Source organism: Neolamprologus multifasciatus, chromosome 11 (assembly GCF_963576455.1).
Source record: "Neolamprologus multifasciatus chromosome 11, fNeoMul1.2, whole genome shotgun sequence".
Lineage (NCBI taxonomy): Eukaryota > Metazoa > Chordata > Actinopteri > Cichliformes > Cichlidae > Neolamprologus > Neolamprologus multifasciatus.
Window position 1 is genome coordinate 31,774,689 of NC_140449.1, and position 27,816 is coordinate 31,802,504.

At 40.4% G+C, this 27,816-nt stretch overlaps 2 protein-coding genes across 3 annotated transcripts; both read right to left on the reverse strand.

The window, feature by feature from the left end:
- Positions 1-553: 553 nt before the first annotated feature.
- Positions 554-6,789, reverse strand: nr1d2a (nuclear receptor subfamily 1, group D, member 2a). Its single transcript, XM_085176929.1, has 8 exons — positions 6,429-6,789; positions 3,966-4,202; positions 3,791-3,879; positions 3,546-3,690; positions 2,745-3,445; positions 2,458-2,643; positions 1,764-1,974; positions 554-1,635 (listed from the first exon to the last, which is right to left on the reverse strand). Exons 1-8 carry the CDS (start codon positions 6,457-6,459, stop codon positions 1,436-1,438), a joined length of 1,800 nt encoding a protein of 599 aa, XP_085033055.1. The 5' UTR covers positions 6,460-6,789; the 3' UTR covers positions 554-1,435.
- A 6,089-nt stretch (positions 6,790-12,878) lies between these two features.
- LOC146509023 (ubiquitin-conjugating enzyme E2 E1) lies at positions 12,879-27,788 on the reverse strand. 2 transcript variants are annotated; one of them, XM_085176935.1, is made up of 6 exons: positions 27,641-27,788; positions 25,428-25,611; positions 24,933-24,983; positions 19,306-19,438; positions 15,743-15,890; positions 12,879-13,164 (listed from the first exon to the last, which is right to left on the reverse strand). In XM_085176935.1, the coding sequence occupies exons 2-6, from the start codon at positions 25,580-25,582 to the stop codon at positions 13,067-13,069; spliced, it is 585 nt and encodes a 194-aa protein (XP_085033061.1). In that variant the 5' UTR covers positions 25,583-25,611; positions 27,641-27,788; the 3' UTR covers positions 12,879-13,066. The 2 variants fall into 2 exon arrangements, with proteins under 2 accessions (XP_085033061.1, XP_085033062.1); XM_085176936.1 differs by having other exon boundaries at positions 27,645-27,762.
- Positions 27,789-27,816: the final 28 nt, after the last annotated feature.

The window sequence follows — 27,816 nt, forward strand, 5'->3', positions numbered from 1 at the left end:
TCTTTGCAACATTCTCTGCTACTTTATGAACCCTTACCTTTATGAATCTAGTGCTTGAGTTCTGAAGCTGCCCTTCAAGCCAGACTTTTCCAGTCAGGGGTGAAGTCTACAATATTTCATTGCTTAATTACTGTCTCCGTTCCTACCTGAGGCACTTTGGCAGCAGTTCCTTTTAGGATAAATAACATTTTGTTTTTCAAGAGTGATGTTTCCATGTTTAAATAGAGACACCATGTGCACATTGCTCCATCTAGTGGTAGATAACAACCATTACATCCCCAAAATTTCTGGACATGTACAGTATAAAACCTTTTTTTTTAAATTTAAAAAAAACAAAAAAAAAAAACACTGCAGACACAAATTATTCTTCCATTGTTTTTATTTATACTATATCATATTTATATTCTATATTCCTCAGATATTTATATTTATTTACAGGTGGCAGTGCTGCCAGTAGAAGAAACATTTTAACAGAATGGCTGACAAAAACAAATTCAAATTCAGTGCTGGGCTGAAAACAGTTTGCCTTTTTCCACCAAACAGGTGTAAAAAGGCAAAAAAAACATTTGTGTGCCGAAAGCATACATATAAAAAAAAATTTACCCTCTCCCAAAAGTGCAAATGTAGTGTTTTTGCTTCAAATAGCATTATTGACTTTGCCCAGAAATCACTGGAAGGTGAACCAGCAGTTGGCATGGACATGAGTATGAAAACCAAATTTAAACACAAAGCATATAAATGTAGATTTAGCGAGTCAATTAACTGAACAGATGCTTATTGGGGGGGGGGGGGGGGGGGGGGGGATAATAGTAGTTTTGCATTAATACAGCCATGCATTAGCAGCAGTCTTCACACAATTTTCAATATTTTTCTGATAGCTTGTTCTCCTCAACAAACATGTAGCAGTCAAAAAAATGTGTGTAAGGTACAGTATATGTCTATATATATATATATATATATATATATATATATATATATATATATAATCTCTCACATTCACCCGCTCATTAGAGAATACACTTTGGAATTAAATGGCTTTTGGAGAAAACATGTTAAAAAATAATCAATATCATGGACTAATTAGTTTCTATTCTATATTCTCATTAAGCCAGTTAAATACTCTTCGTGCTTTTAAAAATAGAAAACTGCATCGAACTGCAAAACTATAAACCTCTGACACACGAGCACTTGCGTGTGTTTGTGTGCAACAAGCGTAAGCTACGTCTTCTATAAATACAGTACATTTTTAATTGTTCTCTTTTCAACAAAAATAGAATAAAAAAAAAAGTTTCATACATTCTAGAAACAAACACACAACTGGGTTGGTCAGTTTGCAGGGAAAGGGGGGGCTGAGAGGGCACGGTAAGAGGCAGGTCCGGGTGAAGGTGTGTGTGGAGGAAGTGGAAGTTACACGAGTACCCGCTCAGGAAGCTTTTTAAGGGTGCACTTTGAACGAGAGTAGTTCCTCTGAGTGCATGTTGTTGAGCGAGCGCAGTTCAGGAAGTTTGAGCAGCAGCTTGGTGAATGTTGTGGCCGACTCGTCGCCGTGGTTCTGCATCACCAGGTTTCTCAGTGCTCGGATAAGTTTGTCCTGCAGAGCCTCCACTGATTTTAAGTCCTGGATCCCTGAGCGGTCTGAGCCAGAACAAAGACAACAAAGAGAGAGAGAGGGCATTGTTACTGGAGAACTCCTTCCGTTGTGATAATACTGCTAGTTGTGCCGTTAAACTGTTGTCCATATATGTATGGTGTATGTTACTCACCAGCTGAGACAAGCACCACAGCGGTGAAGAGGCTCATTTCGTCTGCACTGAGCCGCAGCGCCGCCAACTTCTCGCTGAACTCGCACATGGAGTTGAGGAGCTCGCCGGCACCCAATGAGCGTAGTGTGTCAAGGCTGTAGCGTTTGCCACTCAGGAAGGTCACCGTCCGCTCGGCGATGTTGAACAGAGAGGCAAATCGAACCATCAGCACCTGGAAGCAAAGACGGGAATTCATTATTTAGACCATGACAAAGACTTTGCTCAAGCCAACAGAAATAAACGAATAACTGCATTTCTCACTTTATAATGTAATAAATGCCTAATAGTCTCATCCCACTTTAAACCTTTGGCACCATACTTAAGAGCAGGGTCATTACACTGCATACTGTAGTTGGTATAAGACCAAGAATCTGCAACTTTGCACTGTATCAGTTTTTTATTTAAATTAACTGAGGTTCAGCTCCTCGAAGAATCTGACAAGAATTTACTGGTACACAGTTGAAACAGAAGATTCGATAAGCCTCTTTCATTTCTATCCCAACTGTTATCAGAACAAATATTTGCCTGTGCACACAGCTGGCAGATTGCTCACTGTGGCTCCTGTATTCCTGGTATTAACGAGCCTGCAGTGTCTGACTTCAAAGCGAGGACAAAATAACACGAGTGTTTGTGTTCAGCCTGTTTGCCTTCTTACCTCAAAGGTTCCAGCCTTCAGCAGGCCGACTTGATCGTGCTCGGGTAGGTCGCGGAAGCCCGGGATCACTTTGGCAAACTCGACCACTTCTCGCACGGCTGGTGTGAAGCTCATGGAGAACTCCTCCCAGACCTCCTGGCTGGGCTTTCTGGGGTCCACGTAAGGTGAGGTGTTCATCGGGCACAGCTGGAAAAACAAACAAGATGTCAGTGTGATGAAAATTAATCCAGCTTTTCTTTTCATTGGACTCTGAAGACTTTCAAAGAGGGAGTAATGAAATCACTCACCAAGTGTGCTCTGTTATTCACACAGCTGTTTGGTCCATTATAACTATGTGAGGCAGGTTGTGTGTGGAGCTCTGTCTGTTGTCTTTGGCTGTCTTCTGACTGTTCACAGCTAGGGGTGCTGTTGAGCTGCTTCTGGCAACCTCCCCTCTCCTCCCTGTAGGCCGGGTTGGTGACATGTTGGCCGCTGCTGTAAGGACAGTTCTGGTAATCTCTCACCGCCACGCTGTTGTTCCAGCAGTTCCACCTATCCTGCTGCTCTTCCATTCGTCTTTCACACCCCATCTCCACGGAGACTGTGGCTGGTGAGGTCTGACCTTGCATTGGTGATCTCTGCTGGGTGAACGCTAAGGCATCTTGGTGCTGCCTGTTCAGTGTGACAAGTGCCTCGTCCTCACCACTGTCCGATGAGCAGGATGAGCTTGAGGTGGTGTCCATAGAAACCACTGACTCTGAGTCCTGAGGGCACTGCGGGGAGGACGGATTGGAACACGACGGCGAATCGGAAGCAGAGGAAGAGGAGGAAGAGGATGGAAAGGAGTTGGAGTCACTTGTCATGGCCTCCATGGGCAGCGGGGGGCTCTGGTGTCCTTGGAGCATGCTGTGCAACTGGCTGTTGTTGCTCATCATGTTGTTCATGGCGTTCTGCATCTCAAGCAGCATCCTCTGCTTTTCTCTTTTTGGGATACGGCCAAATCTAACAGCTGAGAGAGAACCAGTCATTAAGTTTACGAAGCTTTTAGCGTAAACATAAATCACAGGGTGTTTTTTGCTTTCTGAATGTAAATAAATCTTAACTCTCACCATCTCTAGACATCCCAACAGCCAGGCACTTCTTAAAGCGACACTGTTGACAGCGGTTGCGGTTTATCCTCATGATGGTGCAGTTCTCCATCTTTAGACACTTCTTATATTGGATGTTCTGCTGGATGCTCCTCCTGAAGAAGCCCTAAAAACAAATTCCCAAGATCCCCCAGTGATGAGCATGAGCCATGTGCACAAGAGGATGTTTTAAATTTTAAATGAATCCTTCTAGGGATGCGTCTCACCTTGCATCCTTCGCAAGCGTGGACACCGTAGTGGAAGCCTGACGCCACATCCCCGCACACTTTGCACAGCAGCACCATGCCGTTGATTTCTTTAAAGAAAAAGATGAACAGGGGTTCACCACATGTGACACATAAATAAGCGTGCTGATCATAAAATGAAGGCTTTAGTGCTTACTTGTGATGCTGCTCTTTGAAGACGCAGATGAGCGGCCGGCCTTTTCACCGCCATGGCCGCGCGGGCTGCCGTTCTTGGCTGGTGGAGCAATATCCACTACCATGCCTACGGCCCTGCTAGGCAGCGAGGGGCGGGAAGGAGTTGGTGACGTCGACAGGTAGCCGCTGCTGGAGCTGCTGCTCATGCAGGACTCTGGGCTGGGGGCAGACCCGGAGGAAATATAGGCAATTACACCTCCTGCAGACAGAAAGAAAGAGGACAAGAGGGTCACTTTAAAATCAGGGAAAGACTCTTTACTTATATATGGTCCACCCTAATTCTAACACAAAAGTGAACCAGTGCAAACACACAAGGTAAACACTGCTATTTGTGGACCTGTGATAGCCCGTTTCCATGTAAACCTGATACCAAGAATTATGGTGCATTGCAGCCATATCAGCAGATCCAAATATTTGTCTTTCTGACATACAAAACAACAAGCGTGCCAACTCTTATTGTGAAACAGAAACGGTAACGGGAATAAAACAATAACACAAACATCTACAGTAGAAACAGGTGCCTCTGACACACCCAGGCAGCACAGCAGTCCAGCATGTGCCGTTCCTGGTTGGCTTATTCAACACTGTGATTGACCTGTTTTATCACCTCCAGTGCTTGCTGGTTGGATAACACTGTTACATAACAAGCCTGGGTCTCTGTGCCATGGGTGCGTGCTCCAATGACTTAACGACTAGACGGGGTCAGTGAAGCACCAGAGCAAGGCAACACGTGTAGGAGGCAAGTAACACAAAGGGAAAACATCCACCGTGTGTTACGTAATGACATGTCCAGCAAGAAAATCTCAGCGGGCTGGCCCCGTGTTTTAGCCCCGCAGTTTTTATGCCAACAGATCCACAGACAGGTCTGCTTAAAGTGTTCATGAAAGTCCTTCAAATTTCAAATAACCTGTTAATTCCCTCAGGGCAAACGCCAGTTTGTTGAAGTGAATGAATGGGAAGTAGGGTGGTGCAGATGTTAAATGCCAAACATGCTTTGTAAGATCAAGTTCAAAAACACGGTTTACTGAGAAAACTGCATCTGCGGGTCTTCTGTAAAAGCTCTAGAGACCCTTCAGTTTGGACGCCCATGGCATTTTATGCTACTAACTTTAAAACTTTTAAAGTATAAAACTAGTCGCTAGTTAAGAGCCAATATTGTATCATTCTGTGTAACTTCTACTTCTTACTTCATGTACCATATAAATATACTTTGAAGCTGTGTGTTGTAGTACTGAGTATGACTGGTGGCAGATATTCAAAACGTTTAAAAAAAAAAACCTTGTGTGTTGTGCTACTTTTCACACAGCACCGTCTGCGCCAAGTCATTCTGGGTCACACCAGTGACACCCCGTCTATAAACTCCTCGAAACGCCCCTGCCAAACATACTTGGGAAATTTCCACGAATATAACGTGTACGTGTGAAGAGTCGGGGTTTACTGGAATACCTGCGTGAAAGCTGAACTGTTTTTCTTCATTAACCCTTTCTTTAAAAAGCCCCTTGGTGCCAGAGGCCGCGGCAGACGATTACCTAACCCGAGCCATGACTGCTCTCTTTCACGGCCCTCCCACACGTGGACCTGTCATGAATTTCTGTGAAAGCGAAACGCCAGGAAGACAGGAAAAAAAAAAATCTAGGTCAGCTCGCTGCTGTTTCTCCCCGGCTCACGTGTACCCAGCAAGAGAGCCTCGCGCCAGGAGAGCCGCATTCAGAGTGGATTGTGCAACACCCTACGTCACGAGCTTTGTCCCGACCAATCGGAGTAGAGCACTGCCGAAGCGTGCGCCCAAGAAGGGAACGCCCCTCGACCAATCAGAGCAGTGTTCCCTGGGAGCGTGTACACAGAGGCACATGGCCAGGATACGCTGTCCATGTGAGAGGGCTCGGGGAAGTGGAACACTGTTGTTGTGTCAAATGTAAACGACGCAGCGCCTCAGTGGCACTCCTAACCTCGTTTTAAAACACGGCAATACAGCGAAAATACGTCTATTAGCACACTTTAAAACCTGCGACAACTTAACGTAACACAAGTCTATAGAAAAAACACGATGGTGTTCAAACGTTAAGTCTGATTATTACGTTAAAATACCGTCCACTCGCTAGGACGCCATTCATTCACGTCCTGCTGTTTAAAACACTTTAAATTCCTTATTATTCACTAAATAAGTGCATGACACACAGGTACACACAAGTACAAGTCAATGTCACGTATACCTTTAAAGGGAAGCCCGTCCACAACCGTCAAAAGCCCATATAAATAAACTTTTTTGTAATAAATATATTAAAAGCAGCTGACACCGTTAATCAAAAAACAAAAAAAAAACAGTAGCAGCAGTAGTAGTAGTAGCGTCTCTGCACAGTGCATGCAATCGATATGACAGGCTTAAATATCTATTACTTTAACTATTAAAGAAAAACAAACTTACCAGGCTTGGCTGTCCCAATGTCCTCAGGCATCTCCGATCAATGAATTAAGAAAATTTTTTAAAAAATCTAAAAGTCCAACAGATATCTGTCTAAATTCGCACAGTCTATCAGGATTTATTCTGCCACTTCACGGATCAACGACTGGTACTGAACTCTGATAGTCAAAGACGGTGCACGAGCTCACATCGAGCTTCTATTTCGGAAAAATTCTGCAGGTCCAACTCGGTGAGTCATGAAGGCGCGTCTGAGAAAGAGCAGGTCGAGTATAGGCAGCTGAATAGGGAGGAACTCCCCCCTCTTTTTTCGCCGTGTTTGTGACTGCGGGTTCGTGGAGAGAACTAAATGTTCTCAATAGTGGGCTCGTCCATGTGACCCATTTGTCAGCCACGCCCCTCCGCCAGGGCTGCTCGAGCCACTTTAACCCAGTGACACACTTTCAGGACACTGGTGGGGGCGGAGCCAAGCGCCCCGTCGACGTAACAGAGGACTGGGTAACAGCGGTCACGTTGCAAAGCACAACGTGAAGTGGAGAAGCCCCAAAAAGCTCTGCAGTTCCCGCTGCGGCTGCAGGCGAACCGATGAGTTATTCAAGTTGAATAACGCCTCTCCTTCCCCTCACAGCCCACCAGACATGCACGGCCCCGTGTTTCTGTCCACGGACGCCAACTACCGAGTTTTTCTAGTCAGTCACCACGACTTTGAAATTGCTTCCTGTCGCCAGCGTGTTTTCTAGACCATTCCGTGGACAGGCGTCACCATGAAAACCAACAAAACAAGCTTTGGAAAAAAGTGCCCACTGTTGCGTCCTAACCCTAATAATTAACGATGTATTTAAAATAAGACAACTATAAGTGTAAACATCTGTCCCTTGCATGATTCCAGCTGTGATATCTGCAGTTTATAAATGTGGAATACTATTTTTTCCTTTGACATTCATGTCCAACCACACGGCCATAGATGGATGTTTATAACTGTTTTGCTAACTGTTTAAACCTGGGCTGAGGTTTAAACTTTGAAGCTGTAGTTGTAAAGTGTAATTGATAGAAATAAACAAATGTTAGTTACAATTTAACTACAATTAGACAAAAAAAGGTCACAATAAAAGTATGTACAGGAGGTTCTATAAGAGAAAAAAAACTGTAAAAGGAAAGAAGTTTCCTTAACTGTCTCTAAATGTTAATATTTTTGCATAGTTCAGTTGTTTAACACTCAGAAAGAAGGTAATCTTTTTAGAAATGTATATTTTTGTAAAACATGGCTTAAGCAAGCACAGGTGCAGAGGTTTGTGTTGTCATCTCACAGTGAGAAGGTTCTTTATTTAAGCTTCCTTGTTGGAGTTTGCTCTTCTCCCTCTATCTGCATCGGTCAGGTTCTCAAATTTATCACTACTGCAGAGCCTTGTGAAGTGAATGTATGACTGTCTCCATCTTGGACTGGTGACTAGTGGATTGTACCTTCCGCTTGCCCTGAGAGGTATGCTGCAACCTTGTCAATGAGGAAAGCAAGGGACAAAATTAACCTGCCCTGGGTCCTGGGGTTCAAGGGTGAGCGTCTGCTGTTCAGGCCCACAGAGCTAAGCCAGCCCACCACCCTGAACAGGCCTGTAGAGGTTGGATTGATTGGTTGTCATTGAAGGAGGCCCTGGCAGCCCAATCCCTGGTTGCAAAAGATTGCTAAAAGAATATGGTGGTTAGTAGTAGAAAGCTAATTTGAGCTGCTTCCTTGTCACAAGGAGTCTCAGGCAGATAGCTCTTCATGTTTTGATTTTTTTTTAACTCTACATTTCCTTCCTGACACAACGTGCAGCTGAACTAGCCAATTTTTTTTGCAAAGTAACTGTGTAAACCACTAAAATATGGAGCTATGGTAGTAATGTGGAGTGTAAACACAGTATATCGATTAGCACAAGGATAGTGTCTCCATGAGGCAGTGTGTTATGCTGTAATTGTATCTCATTTGTTCATTATGCTAATGCACTAGTAATGCATTAGCTGATACACTGTCAGTGTGAATATGTGCTGCTTTCATAGCTCTGACGGTGTGTATACACTCAGTTGTTCTGAAGACTTTTCTCTATCGAGTAAACCTTTCATGAGCTCCAAGTCCACCATATATTTAGCTTAGCATTTCTTATGATGAGGCCCACACAGAAGCATATATGCAAAAAGTGACATCGTCAACAGCAGTGGGGATTCAGAGCAGGGCTGACCACTTCTTGATCCTCCCTTTGCCACGTCCCCATGTAAAGCACCCTGGAAATACCTCTGATTATGGCGCTGGACTCATGCTCACTCTGTAAGGCCCGTAATTCAATCACCGTGTTCTTGCACCGATCTACTTGTCAGTGAACCCAGCTGGTCTCCGTGGGTTTTTTTTCGCAGTAGTCTTGGAGTTGCTATTGCAAATTACCTGGGGAAAAACGCTCGCTATGAACCAGGATTATTTTTCCTTTTAATTTTTAGTAAAGTGTGAAATAACCTTTTAGATGGAAATGGTTTTGAAATTATATGTAACTTTTTTAAATTGACATGCGTATTTGTGCAGAGAAAAAATAACTGCAGAGGAAATTGGACAAAGGATGTTGAAGATGGACCGGATGGTGGGTGAAAAAAAAGATGATGGAGTGAAGGAGGATTTGGAGAGAGTTGTTGAGAGAGATGGAGGCAGATGATAGTGGCAACCCCTGAACAAGATTTATCATAATATTGTAAAGACAGGTGGTCAAATCAATGAGCAATGTTTACTTACATTCAAATTGAACTCAATCATATATGTGCTTCAGTAATTTACAAACTTCTAATAACACAAACTCAACATTACAAACTATAACCTGAAAACTTATGGCAAGGATTCTGTATTATATTGCACAGGATTATATAGAAGTAAAACACACATGGCTCGGTGATTTATGACACAGCCAACCCTCCAACTTCCTAACGTGGACTTTGTAGATCTCTACACTGGGTCTGTTATCTCTGAGATGCCATGATAATGTATTTAATGGAAAGATTCAGGTGATTTCTGAGAAGATGGCACTTAAATGAAGGGCTAGATGATGAACCTGGTTTTAGGAAAAAATACACCTGCAGTAGTAGTTTAATACCGTGTGGCTGGCAGTAGTTCACTTAAAGCAGCACCACAGATGAGTGACGCATGCTTACACTGTAACTGAAGATGCCCTGATTTACTCACTTAAAATACAATCAAATAATTTCACTGTAATCGAACTGATCAGTTTTTGCATATTTGGCAACTATTAACAAAACTCTGGAGGACTGTGTCCTTGATATTCATTATTCATTTCAACGGCATGCAATAAAACCATGTTTATTATGCTTACCATATCATAAATGACTTGTAGCTTTGAATGCTACACTGACACGATATCTACAATGAGATTGAATGAGATGAATGATTAAAATTTATACTATACAGTAACATTTATAGCTAGCTCAATGGATTTAGTGTTGCCTGAATTTGGAATTTGTTGTTTGAGCATGTAAACATCCAGCTGTTTTGGAAATTATAACTTTGATTCACTGGTTTCTTGACAAAAAGCCAGTTTATATGAAGTTGTCATGATTTAAAAGTTTTGTGCAAACACATGCACAGTGACTGTGTGACTAAGTGCTCATTGACCAGATTTGTCTGTCTGCCCAGCGTTCAGGCATCCTTGGAATGATTCTCACTCTGCAGGTCGCCAATGCTCCACACCACATCACCCAGCAGAAGTATTTTAAGAAGACTGACACACATTTTGTTAACAGCTGAGTGCATAACAAGAGCCTAAAACTACAAATGAATTAAATAAAATCATAATAAAATTAAATAATAAATGCTGAACACATGGATTTCCAGTTTCTTATAAGTTCCCTGCTTTGATTTAGTGCATTTACAACATTTAAACAATTGACAGCTCGCCCTGTTACTCATGCATGTATTTAATCTTTTTTTTCCTGCTCATACTGCAACCATGATGCTCAGCACTGTTCTTTTTTTCCAAAGTGATGCTGACCCAGTGAAGAAAAATCTGGAACATGGCATCCCCGGTGGTGACCTGGGTTTGACCTGACCTCTGTGATCTACATACTTGACACTCACCTAAAACCCACATCAGAGACCTTCTATATTTGGTAAAAGCCAGCAGCAGTTTCATCTTTAGTTAACTGTCAAAGCTTCTGCACGTTGGCAGAACAAACCACTTTTACCTTTCAGTGCTGTGCAGAAGTCTCCAGCCATTCATTTTCTTTATATTTTACTAGGAAAATGGGAAATAGATTCAGTGATTTGTTGAAAAACATCCAAACATAGAATATATAAAGCAAAAGCAGAGTTTATTCAGTTCTAGTGAGCTTGAAAATCAATATTTTGTATGACTGCCTTTATTTTAAAAGACTGCCTAAACTCTCTGAGGAAGTGTTCTCATAATTTAAGTAGTCTTCAGGAATAGTTCTTGAAGGTCCTCTCTGGATGTTTGGGATCACTGTCATGCTGGAAAAAGTAAGGCATTAAAAATTAAGCTGTTGCCAATCAGATCCATGGCAGATCAAAATCTGATGGTACTTTTCTGTATTCATTTGACAAAATCCCAACACCACAGGCTGAAATGCAGCTGAAAATGTGGGCTAGATGAATCATCTGAAGGGCTAAATGCATCTTTCAGTTCTGCATCAGGTATTTTTGGATGTTTTCCTGTTATTTGAAGGACTTTAAATCATTGTTCATCTGGTATAGACTGTTTTAAGGTTTTTAGGACTTCCACTTCTTCTTTTGTCCCCACTTGTTCAGTTTCCAGTGATTTTTTTAAAGACACACTCCACATCATGCTAAAGTTTTCAGCTAATGGCTTTAATACCTTTTTATGTCTGTCTTCTTTGGGATTTTTCATAGATTCAACTAAATAAATGGGGAAAAATTGTGTTTTTGAGACAGGCTGCTAACAAAGGTTCTAAAGCTAATTCTTTGTTGTCTGACGGGTTCATTTGAGTTAGGTGCTTTTTTATGCTTGACATATGATTCATAGGTCAGTGGTAAGAGACTGGATATGCAAAACTCATTCAACTGAAAATAGTCAGGTTTAAAGACTGGTTTGAAAACGAGTGAAAAAGCAACCAATGTCTAAAAGCAACAACTTTGAAAGACCTTCAGACAGCCTGGAGAACTACTACTCCAGACTGCTTTAAAAACTACAACAAAATCTGGCACCTTGGAAGCAAAATATAAAGGATAAGTGGTAATTCAAGACTTTTGCACTGTACCGTAGATTCTAATTTCAGTCTGCAGACTTCTGTGTTTAATCCAACACCAGCTCTAAGTGAGAGAGGTCACAAAGAGCAATTATCGTGTCCTGGGAGTTAAAACTACCCGATGAACTTGTTAAGCTAAATTGAATAACCACTTCAAAAATATCACAACTTTCTGAGTCTATTCAGGATTCATAGGCTGCATATAACCCTTTATGATAAGTTTCATTTAGTTAAACTTATGTGTCTGTTTAAAAAGAATACTACTTCATAGAAATGTACTAAAGCAGCTAATGATATGATTTAATACAGGCCTGTAACAGCACATACAGGCTTAAACTGAATTACTCGCTGAGTTAATGTAGTTTCGTATTTTCAGATCAGTTTTTCTTCTATTCTGACTTTTTGTTTTGAATTCAGTTTCGGTAGTTTCCCCAAGCGTGTCTGCTCGCTTCAGTTTAGTTTCCATCTGGTTTCGTGTTTGCTTCAAGAGCAAGATGTAAGAATTTCAGAACAGGTGTTACAATACAAAGACAACAATTTGTGAAGGCTGCTGGCTCACAGTCATGTAAACATCCATAGTGTCACAAATGTCCATCAAAGCCTTGTTGGACAGGTTGGGTTGTCAACTGACAAACACTAAAAGTAAGCATGTTCCCTCAGGTATGGAAGGCATGTTTTCTCTTAGGACACTACTTTCTCTGACACATGGTTAATCCTGCATGTTAGCAGGTGCTCTTCTTACAGCTGTAAAGAAATACATGACAGGTAAAAATAAAAAGAAAAATGTGCATTTTTATGGATAAGCTAAACACTTATTTAGCATATATAAACACTAAATGCATCTACTTTCAACTAAATGACTCCATAAAAGCTAAACAGGGGTGCCTGACTATCAGTCCCCTAATGTACGTTCAGTTTTTAAAGAGGGTCGGCACTGCAGTCGGGTATACAGCTTCATTTTACTACAGTTTATGCTTTGTACTAGTGCTTTTGTTTACTGTATATCTCATTTATTTTGGCAGCTCTTCTTAGGCTATAAATGCCGATGGGTGTGTGGCATGCTTCACAGTGCATTCTTGTGTCTTCACAAATATTTTTACAATGCTTGCAGCAGAAGTTTCATCATGCACAGAGTTGTATGTGGAATTCCGTTTTCAATTAACAATGTTTTTTTTAAAAACAGAAAAGAGGCAGACTCATCACTTCCTTTCCATTGTGTTCCTTTATTACCATGTTTCTGGAGATAACTTAATCAGGAAGCAAAAAATATACCAGACAATAAAGTACTAAAAATCTGAGATAGAAATAACACCCCCTCCCCCCAAAACAAGCAACCCAGCGACCCTTCGACCCTCCTCCTCCTTTTCCTGCTGCTGCCGTCCTCTGTGGGTTTATGTGGCGTATCGCTTTGTCCACTGTTTGGCTGTTCGGTCATGTTCTGCTCTGTTAGTCGTGTATTGGGTGGCGATGCTTCCCACCAGGGGATCGGCTGGGTGAACAGAAGAAACGGGAATAATCAGAATAAAATGGAATAAATTACTTTAGAAACATTTAGTCTGGAATGCATGTGCAGTACATTCAAATCTGTTCTTCCGATTTGCCATCTAAAACCCCCAAATGACAGTTTAAGTTATAAATTAACATAAAATTCAGAGCTCCCAGAAGCGTCTTCATGGCAGGGTGAAAAGGTTTGATAGTCTCTTTAATACAGATTAAAAACTTCAAATAAAAAAGCTCGTAGGCTGGTCGGCAACAATTTAAGACTTGGAAAACATTCATTTCGAAACAGCTTTTTCATGATCTCTGTGCATGAATGCTACAAAAACAAAAAACTGAAGCAAATTAAACAGTTTCAATTGTTTAAGAAGTTTTTGGTTTTTTTTTAAATATTGAACATTTGGATCTGAGCACAGTTTCTCAGTGACACTGACTACTGTACAGTCCTCATGCTCTTATTTTGAAAGGTTAGTCATTCTCATACAATTGCAATTTACTTTTTTGGAAAAAATAAAATGATAAAATTGATGGTTTACACAAACTTGAGTCACATGTTTCCATTTTATGAAATCATGTAAATGTTTGTGTGGACCGTCAGCTGGAATTCACATCACATTTCTAAAACTGCACCTCACTTTGAACTCTGCCTTCTTCCTTAATGCTTCATGCTGCATAAAAGCTAAATTACACCGTCTCTTTTACAACACGGCTGCTGTCTTGTCTTTCAGACAGGTTCTCCTCACTGGTGAATGAATCAGAGTAAAACTTTTATGCTAGCTGCCTGCAGCAGCATGCTGAGCACATAAAATCTGACTGCGTTTACAATGTGCAGCTTTGGGGTCATGAGATCAGAGTTCACAGCTGTGGAAGGTATGTGGTAAAAATACGGGGTCATCAATTCGAATGGTTGTCAAAGCAGCGGTGAGACGCGCATACCTGCAGTAAATGTGGAGCAGCAGGCTATTAAATTTGTATCGGTTTCCCACAGTGTGACAGTAACAGCGCACGTCAAAACACAGTGACTGAGCAGGGCGAGGAAAAGAGGAAAACTTGGCAGCGCCTCATTTTTAGAATCCCTGACCTGAGGCAGCCGACTGGCAACAGTGCTGCTATTCACCAAAGACTCTTCAGTCTCACACTGAGTAAGATACCAATAAAACCAGTGTGACATGCATTAGGGAAGGGCCATTCATCTAATTTTTTTTTTATTTTAATCACTTTTTTATTTTAATGACTATGAACTTTTTTTATTTTACTGCCTCAGGAGACCTGCACATTGGTCACGGGACAAGTGACAGAGAGCTGACAGCGGCGATCCTGACAGTGGCACGATTAACAGGCTCAATCTGAAAAACTTTCACGGCTTTTACTTCTGTCCAGTGAGTCTGCCCTTTTTGGAGGTAAAAAACCCACTGCTGTAAACAGAAACGATGCAGTTGATTTGATGATTGATTTCAATCATGATTTCACAATTGTAAACCTGTAAAAAGATCATTAACGACTTGATATCTGAGGGTCTCTCACCTCTCTGCTTTTGGCAGCAATGAGGTTTGTCACATGACATGATGCAGGCATTGCTCAAGAGTTGTCCGCCATATTGAATGTGACAGTTGGTGGCGAATTGCCATGGTTACCTTTAGTTTTTCAAGTTTGTCTGCAAATACTTGCTAATGATTAGCCGAGTGGTGGTAAAACCTGAAGTTTTACAAACTGGAAATGGAAAAAGTTCAGCTCTCAGCCAACATGTTTTCAAAAAGGGGCAACATTTTATCTTCCCTCCTCCTGTTTGTGTTGCACTTCTCATTTTCATTACAGCTCAGCGGGACAGTGTTTTGAGGACCAGTCTGTCTGTAACGCCGCTTCTCCCATTACTCTACACCAGCGGTCCCCAACCTTTTTTGCGCCATGGACCGGTTTAATGTCAGACAATATTTTCGCGGACCGGCCTTTAAGGTGTCGCGGATAAATACAACAAAATAAAATGATAGGACCAAAATTACAAAAAAAAAAAAAGTAGTATTGTGTAAATGTGTAACTTTATTAGCAGCGTCCTCCTGAAATGCACTAACCACATCGAGAGTAACATCCTCCTCTCTGCCCCTTAATGCTCTCTGGTCGCTATGGTAATGCGTAATTATTTCTTTCAAAATAAGACAAACAACTACAACACAGGAAAAGACCCAGGGAAACAGGGTTAACGATAAAAACCCTGAAAATCATAAATTTCACGACCGAGCCTCAACTCTCACAGCCCGGTACCGGTCTGTGGCCCAGGTTGGGGACCACTGCTGTACCTTACATGAAGACGCTACATATAGGAGTAATACCTTTACATTAAAGCTACACCATAAACAATGAATAAAGTTTTTCAATAAAAAACACCAGCTGGCCCAAGCCTGGATGACCCAGTTTTCCCTTCACTGCGTTTGTTTTTCATGGGCACCAGATTACATTGAAATAAATCCATGTTTCTTAATGAGTAATTGTCAGATGTTACAGCTGTTACAAAAATACATCTTTGCTTTCTGAGTACTCAAATGATGCAGCTTTCGTCAGCGTGCATGTCTTACCTGGGTTACAGTCAGTGAGCAGGGAGCAGATGGACAGCAGCACCTTGGAGATGGTGAGGGCGGGGCTCCAGTTGTCCTTCAGGATGTCCAGGCAGATCACCCCCTGACTGTTGATGTTGCAGTGATAGATCCTGGTACGGAAAGTTACCTGCAGACACACAGATGCATGAAAAACACTTAAAAAAAAAAAAAAAAAAAAAGCCTGAAGAGAAATGCAGAACACAGTACAAACACTCCTGTATTGATCACTTTCACATGTGTTATCAAAAACAAAATGAAGCACTCACACAGCTCAATTATGACAAAATATTTGTTATGTGTAGAGAATTTCAGTCAGTGTTGGACTGCAATGAAACCTCTTCAGTAGAGAAAAGCCCCCTAGTGGCTGAAAAGAAGTACGTCATCTTAACTGTCTTGGAAGGAAACCTCACTTTTCCTTATCAGTACAACAATCAGCCATAAACAGTGAGTCATTTACAGTAAATGTTCCGTGTCAAAACTGAATGCAAAATTATTGTGGAACAAGTGAAGCGTGGAAAACATTTGGAGGAAATTTGAGTCCTTTTCATCTCAGCGTACAATGTCTAATACTCATTTTCCCCCCCAAAGAGACGAAAACACTCAGTTTATGCGCTACTGTAGCGTGACTCAAGATTTCCAAGAACGATAGTCTGTTTTTGTCTCAGTTGGTCATCTCTGGTATTTATCATGCTGTTTCACTTCTCACAGACATTAAATATAATCAGAGACTAAAAAATAAATTACAGGAAACACACAGAGAACCCCACCAGGGGGATGATGCTTTTAGACCAACACCCCACCCCATCCCAAATCAATTTTACACCCACCTGAAGTGTCACAATCTAAACCCTTAATGTTGCTTTTTTTTTCATGATTACTTTTGTTCAGTAGCAAAACTGCAATAACTCAATGTGTGTAGCGTGGAGGTATAGAAACCAGCACTGATACTGTTCTATTCTATTATAATTCACTGGAAAGCTTTCACAGGTCATGTCACCACGATGAATAGGTGACTGCTCAGAACAGAACTTCTGAGATGTCTCATTTTGATCTACATTTGACACCAGGCTCATCATCTAACCATAAATAAAGTAATTATTTGTGTACTTTGAGGGCCTGTAACTTCAGTTTTTTCATAGTATGAAAATAAAATATTGCATGACTTTGAAATTATTGTTTAAAAAAAAATCTGGGAGTCTGAGGGTTCAGATAAAAGACGATGACCAACTTTTACTGAATGACTCGCATGGTCATAAAATTTTCTCCTAAAATAACTTACTTATGAAAACAGCCAGTATATGTGTTTTCTTTTTACTTGAATTTATATTTCCATCATGAACTGAAGCAGCAAAGGTACGAAATGAAAATCTGATTGCGTCAAGTGTCCCTAACCACAAACCCCAAACAAAAACTGCACCTACACAGACATGAATAGTGAAACGCTGTGATTATCAGAAATGTGCTTACATTTAATCTTCACTTTTGCTTTTGTTTAACAGAGCAGATTTCCTGTTGATATTTACATAACAAAATAAATTTTACTCAAACATAGAGACCAGATGTTTATTTTATTAAAAATAAATGTAATAAATGGGCCAATTAAGTATAAAGGGCTATGCTTCAGGTTTAAATTAGTCCATTTTTAGCATCATTTAATATTTTGTGGTGGTTTATTACTTTATTTGTAATCCCATCAGAACAGGTTGTTTCCCACTGCTGTTTGGGCTTTTTACCATGTATTTGTTTTGTTTCATTCCATGGGAAACGGTCTTGATGAAACTACACACATCCACTGGGATGAGAGTTTTCACTGTCACCGCTGTGACTCTGTACGTTTAGAAAAATGCTGCTTAAATCATTCAAATAATCCTCTGGGGAAAAACAAATCCAGTCATTTGTAAACTCTGTAAATGTGTGGTGCTGATCCAGAGTAAGCAGCTGAAGCAGTTATATGATGGAAAAAGAAAACGCTTCCATTTAGGAAACATGAAATTGCAAACATTAGCATTAGCACAAAATTAAAAGAATAATGCATAAATGCATGAATTGGAAAGTAGAAGCACCGATTTCCCAGAAATCTGGACTGAAGCCACTTTTTTTTAAAAACTGTGTTTGGGATAATTAGGCTGTAATTTTAGAGGTTAAATGTGACCATCATGAGCTGCTGTGTTGTTACAAAAGCAAGAGGAGCAGGGTCTCAGTAAAAGCAATCTGGCAAACAAAAGGTTGTACAATGTGTTTGTTTTGTGTGTCGTGTGTGGAGTGGAGCTGGAGGCTTTTTTGTGCTATTTGAATATGTATTCTATAGCATATTTAATACTGTGTGCCCAGAGAGGGCGTGTTTTCTCTTAAGAGATCCATGTTTATATTCACCGTCGCTAATAAAGAATAAAGCTAAGTTTCACTGAAGCTTGGAGCATCATTTCATTTTAAAAATGATCTGGTGATTTTCACATTCACAGGACTGGTTGTCAGAAGATCGTGTGTACTACAGAGCTTTATAATGTTAAAACCTCTCATCAACATCCAATGTGCACAAAATCTACAGCTTAAAAAAAAGACCAACAGATGATTAATACGGTACTCCTGTTTGAGTAATGACTGAAAACCACAGTGCTTATCTGTGTCAAGATTATTTTTTTAATGAGACAACATATTTCGTGTAAAGTGCTGTATCCCGGTGTTATGAAACTGTACAGTGTCTCAGTGAGAGGTTAGCAAAGGTAACTAAAACTAGATGTGAAAAACACTTTATTTGAGAAAATAAAAATTTAAATTATACTGTGTCTAATATATTTCTGAACATGCTCAGTTTTGCCTTGTAACAAAGGGTTACCTTTATTACAATGAATGCGTAAAACTAAAGTAAAACCACAGGAAAAAATAAAGTGAAAGAATCAAGCCCACACTGGAAGCAATCTGAAACTGAACTGAAAACATAAATAAACGTGTTTTTGGAACAGTGTGGGGATGGAGATTTAACTGGAAGTCAGTGTGAACAGTTTTTTCTTAATTGTTTGTTTCCCATTTTTCTGGAAATTATTTATGACAAAAAATCCCTTTGAGATATGTGTGTTTATTAAAAGAAGCAGACTGTATATTTCTACTTTTCCTGCTGTTTGAAATAAATATATTCTTGATAAGAAGCGAGCAAATGTGTAGCTAATAAAGCTCCATCTTGGTATCTGATAAAACTGATTCTTCATAAAGTAACATCTGTTTTCTCAGGTTAACAGATGTACTGACTTGAGAAAACAGACGGGGTTTTTTTTTTTCAACCCTGCACTGTCAAACTTTACACCGTTATGCAGAGCTACTTTTATATCAGGTGACATCTGTTTGTTTTGCTACATTTAATAACCCAACCTTCCAACTTTTGGGTTAAACATAGTACACCTTGTCTTTTAAATCAGATATAGTCCTTGAACTCGATTTGATGTTATCTAAAACCCTGCAGCTGAAACAGTTTCAGTCCAAACACCCGCTGCCTGCTTCTGAGGTACAGTTAACAGACATGAGCTTCTAGTATTGTGCATTAGTACCTTGGGGGGTTTAAAGGGGTAGTCGGGTGTGAAGGCGATATCTAGGAAGAAGACGCCTCCCTCGTACACAGAGCCCGGCGGTCCCAGGATGGTCGACCTCCACTCATAGATATTGTCTCCTTTTGGACCAGCACTGCAATCAGAAGGATTAAATTCATTTAAACTGGATTTATGTTCTGGTGAAGCCACAAAAATATTCTGAAAACATCAAGGTGCACTTAGTTTATTGCACCACCCACATAAGCCTAAAATACAATATTTATTTGCTGCTGTGCCATGAGTCACATTTTAAAGAATGAAAGTTCTAATCTCTGTCGGTCATCTCTGGTGTTTATCATACTACATCAATAATAACGAAGGAGGGGGAAAAAGCTTTGCCGATACAAATCTCATCTGCAAACAGACAACATCCACAGAGCAGACACACCGACGCAAATGAAGTCAGAAAGGGAGGAAAGAAACAAAGAAGAAAAAAAAGACACCCACACACAGACTGTAGATTACAAGCTGCACAGTGGATGTGCATCAGCGGCAGTGATCAAAGCAGTGTGTACTACAGTATGAAAGTCACATTCATTCACGTACTGTGTGTATAAAACACAATGAATCACAATAAAATTCACGTTTACTGGCAGCACGCTGAAGAAGGCGTCAGAAAGGAGCTAAAGCTGATGATAAATGCCGCGTTTGTAATTCGACAGATGAATTCAGTGGGCTGTTAAAGGGAAATCCCACCCAAAGTAACCCTCCCCCTGTAAAAACGACATTTGACAACACCTACTGTAACCTTAGCGATTAGTTCTAACATCTCAGTAAAGATCTGGTTTTAATAGCCATTAGAATAGTATCCGGATTTTTCTAAAGGTTGCTGCACAGGCAGCGACCTCCCTCGCTAATGTCTGATGCACAGCCAATCATTCTGTTCTATAAGCAGACCTGAAATATGACAGAAACCTCTCAGTTCAGAAAAGAGCTTCAAGAGTCACTCCTAACCATTTTAAAAGCATATTTTTGTCTTACTAATGGTCATCTTACTTACAACTCTCCATCTGCTGCCCAGAGAGCAGGAGAGAAAAAAAAAACTACATGCATATGAAACTGGAAAATAAATATTTAATTCATCATTGTTGACGCTAATTTAGATTCTCCAATTTGAAAAATGTGTAGCTGAAACACTCTGTTACAGAGAAGGAGAAAATGGGAAAGAGGAAAACAAAACAATATATTTATTTATTTACTTATTTGGGGTGCAACGATACTCGTATCGATATTGAACCGTTCGATACAGTGCTTTCGGTTCGGTAGACATATGTATCGAACAATACAAAATTTTTAATTTATTTTATCAACTTTTCTTCTGACGATGCTGTCTGTGTTGAGAGCTCAGTGGATCTGCGTTCAACTTGTCCGCCTAGGCTGCACTGTCGAGCGCAGATTCACTGAGCGCAGCGCAAGCTAGCGAGACAGAAGCTAAGCTCGTTGCAACATGGTAAATTGAACCTCCCCCACCCTCATTTAGGCGTTTGGAACTATTTTGGTTTTTGTGTGACGTATGACCCTGAAGGTAAGCGCGTCATGGACAAAAGTAAAACAGTATGTTGGATGTGCCACGCAATGCTCAATTACATTGGTGGGAACTAGTGCGTTAGCACAGTTAGCTTGTTAACGTGTTGACGCAATCCAGCCGCACACACAGGGCGATCCGCGGTAGCTCGTTAACGGAGATTTGCCGTGTTGTGGCGTTAACGTCATTTCAGATTAACGCTGACAGCACTAGTGGGAACACAACGAATATGACTGCACATTTACTCCGACATCATCCTAGTGCAAAGACAAGTGGAAGCAGACAAAAACAACAAGCACGCATGCTACAAACTTTACCCGAGTCATTTAGACAGCCGTTAGCACAGGATTCTCCTTATGGGGACCTGATATGTTTAATATGCTGCTGAGAATATAGCCCAGAAGAAGCGTATAGTATAGCTTTTATTTTGGAAAGAGCCATTTTTCTGTAATAAACTCTCTTTTCCAAAGATGAGTGATTTCTCGATCAGATAGATTTATTTTTTTATTACTTTGTTTTTTCAGCAACATTAAATTTAAAAACTGTACTTTTGAGTTAAAATATATATATTATAATTTTAATAAATGACAAATTAAAAAGGCATGAACATTTTTTTTGTATCGAAAAAATATCAAACCGTGACACCAAAGTATCGAACCGAACCATGAATTTTGTGTATCGTTGCACCCCTAATATATATATATATATATATATATATATATATATATATATATCACACAATCAGCAAATGTATCCATTTGGCTGTTCTGTCTTGAAAACTGCAACTTCACGACTTCCCTACATGTGACACGTGTGAGAAACATCTGTAAATTCCATTAACAAACACTGGACAAAAAAAGAGAAGCACTGTACTTGTAGCATATTTTCCTTCAAACATAGAGAGTCGAAGCTTTTTCCCTTGAGCATCATTCAGAAGATGCCAGAGTTGAAAGCAAATCCCCAGTGATGCATCTCTGCCTCATGATCTGTAATCTGTATTGATTTTTCCTCAAAGCAGCCCAGCCTTTATCCCTCTGACATGTAGAACATGCGACTGTGAGCCCCTCAGGGTTCATCGCTATGAGCCGTAATATCAGTATTGATTGAAAGCTCCTGTGGTGCAGCAGGGACGCTGGGTAGGGTTAGATATTGCGCTCTTCTGTTCGCTTTTAATCAAGGTTAGCACAGAGCTTCACTGCCAACGACAACATGGAATATCGATCCAGGGAGAACCGTCTGGACTAATTATCTGGATGTTAAAAGATATAACAGCAAATGTGATAGATGAAAGGCTCTGACTTTCAAGTGGATGAATTCTAATTATAAGACTCTTTCCACACTGCTAATCATCTTAAAGTAGCACCCTTATGAGACATTAATGTTGCCGTCATATAGGATATGACTTACTTGAGCTATATTGGTCTAGGATAACTGGACACCACCTACCTCTTTTATGGGTTAAAACAAGGTGGTGCATAGTTTGAAAACAGCAGGATGGCTATCATGTTTGCACTATAAAGTGTCTTCAAAAAGGACCTTTGAAACAGTCGCAGTACTGTTTAAACTAGAATGACCTTATAGGACAGGAAGTGACAGGGCCAGCTACTCTATCATGAGCTCTAAACTACATTAACTTTTTAAATGATTTTAAATATTCTGATTTTTTAACGAGGTGGATTTGGCCTGAAAACATGATTTGTAGAATAAGATGTGAACCTGTCACCTGTAACAGGCAGATAATACTGAATTATTGTTATTGACTCAGATTGTACAGGCCAAAAATCAATCAACCAACAATTCAGCAGGCTGCACCTTGCCTTAAGTCACCTGTTTCAACAAAAAAAAAAAGAAGACTTTTCTTTACTATGTAAAAGTCACGAGTTAAGACAACAGCTAGATTATCTTCATTTGATGATTCTGTGCCAGGATTGAAACAAACAAACAGCTCTTATAATGCTTCCTGCCTTCACAACATAGACAACATCTGCAGTGGCTTCTAAACTTGTTAAACTACTGAACAACAATTAAAAGAGAAAAAAAAACCAAAAAACAAAATCAACACACCGTAGGGTTTTAAGTGACTACTAGATAAACGTTGTGCTGTGCGCATCCCTGTAGCCAACAGGCTAAAACTTTTCTAAACACATGGCACGTCGAGTAATGTGAACATGCCTGAAGGGGACCATTTTCTGCTGTTTGCCACATGTGAGAAAGGAGCATCTGTGGGAAATATCCTGACCTCATTCTCCTGTCTATAAAATGTCTGAAAACAGCTGGACATCTACAGAAGCGAGAATCAGGTAGAGGCAACAACATGAAAGTGGCCAGTTTCTGTCTGATGCCTGAAGGAGCCCGAGAAGCTGCTGTTTTCTGAAAAGTGGCAGCAGTAACAACTGAAGTTTAAGCAGGAACCACCGTTTCTTTTAGGACTGTGGCTGTGAACTGACACCAATTCCTGTTTCTTTCATTTATCTGCAAACATCCAGACAGCGTTCATTTGTGTGATGGTCTGTAGCCTGAGGTTGTTTGTCTGATCTGCTGAGCCACAGTGGAACAGATTCCTCTCCCTCTCTCCCTCCTTTCAGAGAGAGGTCAAAGGTCAGACGCAGCTGCCGAACAGCCACCTGGAGTGTGGCGGGGCTCAGTGATTTGCCTGAGGACACTGCAGGCAAAGGCTAAACTCAAACATGTCAGTTTTAAGCACGGTCTTTCCGATCACAGTGGTGCATTGCCACTTTTAACATTTAAGGACTAAGTTATTAAATAATCACTACTTTTCCCCAAGAATCTGAAGTGGTACATTTAGTATACTGACTGTTAATGTAAAATATCTCAGAATAAAAAGATTAAAACTGGATTGGTGTGTGTGCAGTTTGTAAAGTGTCTAAAGTGAAGATTTCTAGTTAAAAGTATAAGGAAAAAAAGAGTCCTTATGTATTGTATGTTTAGAAGTTTTTAGTTAGAAACTAGTATTTAGTAATTACAAACATTTAACATAATTAATTACATTAATCATTACAAGCTCTCTGAAATGTTTGTGTTTAAATATGCAAATACAGAAATGCATGAAAGTATGCATTAAATAGAGATATATGAACACTGGGTAATGTTCAGATATCGCATCGTAAAGTGTTTAAAAAAATAAAAATAAATAAAAATAACTCTGGATTTCCCATCTCTCCATAAATCAGAAACGTCAGTCATCAGTCAGAAAAAATCCATTTCACTTTTTTCAGGAATAAAATGCTCAATAAATCAAGTTGAAAGTGTTAAAAGAACACACTTTTCAACCAAAGCTCTGAGTGTATAGGCAGGAATACTACTGCTAAGCCTGGTGGACCTAAGAGCTGCTGAATAGAAGATTTCAGAATCAGAGCATGAGACAATTTGTGAAAACAGCCTTAAAATGTGCACATGGTGGAATTCATTTTTAACTGGACACTAGTATTCACTGCTTAAAAAGTAATAAATATCAAACTTCACCAGTTGATTACTTACATAAAGACTTTTTTGCATTAGAGGCCCTAGTTCATTAAATATGCACTAATTTGTCTAACTTTGCATTACCACTATTGGTGCTCTAAGTCGGTGAATAAATACATTTGGTTATAGAGACATACATGACATGCGGCAAAAACCCACAAATCTACATTTCATAATATTCTAAGTAAATGATGAAAATGATGTTTCCCAACTAGCCCCAGCATCTTGACCTGACCTTACAAGCTGAGCTCTAAATAAACTCAGTGCAGCAACTTTGTGAATTCAGGAGAAATAACCCTGCAATGCTTTCTAAGAATGTACACAGGTGTTAAATATAAGGAATATCTTGGAAACAGCAGCCAATTATTAGTTTTAGATTAAAAGAAAAAACATATTTTATCTCCACAGCGGACAAATTCTGAAAAAATGTTAACCATTGTAATTATGATCTGGATTTGACCACAGTATTGCTCTGTATTGTATATTACAGCGGCTGGTATCTGAGGAAAAATACAGTGATGGGTTTTATTACCAGTGCAGCTAGGTAGATAATTGACATGTGGTACAGAGTGAAACCCACCTGCAGTTTGGCGGAGGGTCCAGTGTAATGTCAGCCAGCTCTTTTTGAATCCTGCACATCAAAGAAATAGTCAGTTACAGTAATAATTACTCCAGAAATCACAGAATTTACGACTCAGACCCTCTTATTTAAATGTGAAATTTACATATTCACTTAGGGATTATTTAATGTAATTTCTGCTACAATTCCTTGTGTAAAAGAACAAGTGTTGGTGAAAGTGAGACTGAAAGTGCAGATATATAGAAATAGACAGACACACAGAGACAGACACACACAGAAGAGAAAAGGGAAGTGCTAAAAGACAATCTTGTGGCCTGCTGAAACACATGTCTCTAATGGACTTCTTCTTATAAATTATGTTAAAATTTACCCCTAAAAATAAACCCACAGAATTTTTGTTAACACAGAAACCCCCCAACAATCAAATTCTTGAGATTAAAGAGAATTACGGGGATGTCCTTGAGATACTTCTGATTTATGGTTTAGGTTTTTTACCGTTTAGCGCTGGTGGAAAGCAGCTTGGAGTTCTTGCTCATGCTGGCTTTGCTCTCCCGTTTCTTCTTGCAAGAAGTGTCCTTCTGTCTGGTCTGGCTGGAGGAAGGCGGCGATGACGAAGAGCTGGTGCTTGCACGGGAGTCTTCATCCGACATACCGGTTTGGTTTGGAGAAGAGCCGGAACCTAAAAGGTGGAAAGCCGAAAAGATTCAGAGTCATTTCTAAATGGGGCTTTTGTTAATTTGACCTCCAAGCAGCCATTTAATAAGCCACTTCCATGTTGAGGAAGAAAAATAGAGCTTTAAACCACCTTCATTTGCAGCTGAAGGATTTTTATGTGAATGTATGGCAGACTTAACAAGAACTGGCTGAATTCTCCAAATACTGAAGCAGAGGAGACGCCAGAACATCCTTTATGGAAGAAAGAAGCTCATAACCAAGTCTGAACCGAGACTATACATAAAAGTATTACTAGTTCTGGTAAATAGACTGGTTCTTAGAGAGCACTTTTCTACTCTACTGAAGCATTCAAAGCACTTTATACAACATGTCTCGTTCACCTATTCACACCAGCACTTTTTTCTATGCTTAAGTGCTTTCTATCTAACAGAATGTGAACTTGTGTTAATATCTTCTGACCTCTTCTACCCCTGAGCTACAGCCTCCAACATTTTCTGTTTGAGCTTTTCTTCAACCTCAAAATGATCCAAAGCATATTTGATGTTTGATATTGTACCACAAAATCTCATTGCGGTCCAATGAATTTGTTCATATTTAATTGACCAATTCAACTTATGGAAAATAAAATTAGAAAAAAAGATCACCTAGATGGTGATAAAATATATTTATTTGTGTTTTATTTACTGAAGCATAAAAGTGTCTTAAACAGGGTTTTCCTGGCATTTTCTAAAGTCTGTTTCAATATACTCAAACTTAAAATTAATTTTTAAATGATCAGAATTAACAGTTAGAGTCACAGAGCTCTGTCAAGCAAGTTAACGCAGACTCTTTGTCTTTACAAAGGTCAGAGTTGTCCTGGATCACTGATGGGAATTGGTTTCACTTCAGGGGCTATTTATGCATTTTAAAGTTCATCTTCTGGACATTGCAGTTTCACCACAGAAGGTCGACCTCAGCAACATCCTGGGGGGGGAGGTTGAAGGAAAGGTGATCAGCAAAACGAGGTGAAAGTGTTTGGACTATTTAACAGCAGTCCCGTGGAGTTTTTTTTCCACCAAATCCGAAGCGAAAACGAACCGTTCAGCTCCAGCTGCCCTCAGAGGGTGTAATTAAGCTGGTCTTCAGTCTCTGATCGACGGTGGCCTCAGAAGAGCACCAGCTGATCGGTTTTCGAGACGAGGCGATGCGAACGTTTCGCTGCGGCTGAAACCTTTCGATTTAAGCGAACTCGGTTTCGCGAAAACGTCGCTTCGACTCGATTAACTGGATGCAGTTTAAGTAATTTAGGTTACGTAATAAGTCAACAAAGACAACACGTAAATGTGAGCAATATTTAGCGAATGTCTGTTCAGGTTGTGGGGGTACGCGTGTGGGAGAGGAGGTGGCGCAAACAAAGCCGTTTGCGAATGCTGATTTAACGTTAGCGTCACGGAAAACGTTAGCTAACGTTAGCAGACGAACAAGCTAGCTAGCTAGCGCTATGTACACTAAAACGAATAATTTCACAGCCAAGAAGCTCAGTGTGCCTGACGAGGGGTCAATGCTAAAAAATTCAGATGATTTTAAGTTTATCCCTGTGGTGACACCCTCCACCAAAGCTAATGCTACCGGCTAACGCCCCCCTAATGCTACCGGCTAACGTCCCCTCAGATCTCCTCACTCTTACCCCAACTTCAACTAGCAAAGACTCTGGCCTTCTGCAGTAAGATATATTTAAATGTCGGGTTATGTAGCATCACACTTGGTTGCATCGTATTCTCGTATATCAAACTTGTCGTATGAAGGGTGTCAGTTTGAGAGTGAAACATTAAACGCGTTAGGTACTAGCCGGGAGCAACAGCTGCGCTCCAGTACATAGTCGGTGCCCGTTTTCCGTGCGACTAAGTGATAACCGCGACCTTCTCGTTCGTGTGCTCCTCTCTTTTTAAACCATCGACTTCGACTGAAAAAAACACACAGAGAGACGCAGACAGTTCACATGAGTCTGAGAAATAAATGCCATTAAGCCGTTTTTATTCGCTAATAAAACTTACCCACTCTATTGTGTCTGGACCTCCGCCACAGTAGAGGCTAGCTGGCTGGTGCTTGTCGCCCTCTGCGGAACGGAAGTAGCCTACCGCGGCTGCAGTGGGCTGAACGGCACCGGTCCTACTCTGGAAACAGTACAGGCCTGCAGCGAGTGCTTCACGCAGGTTACATAATATTAATA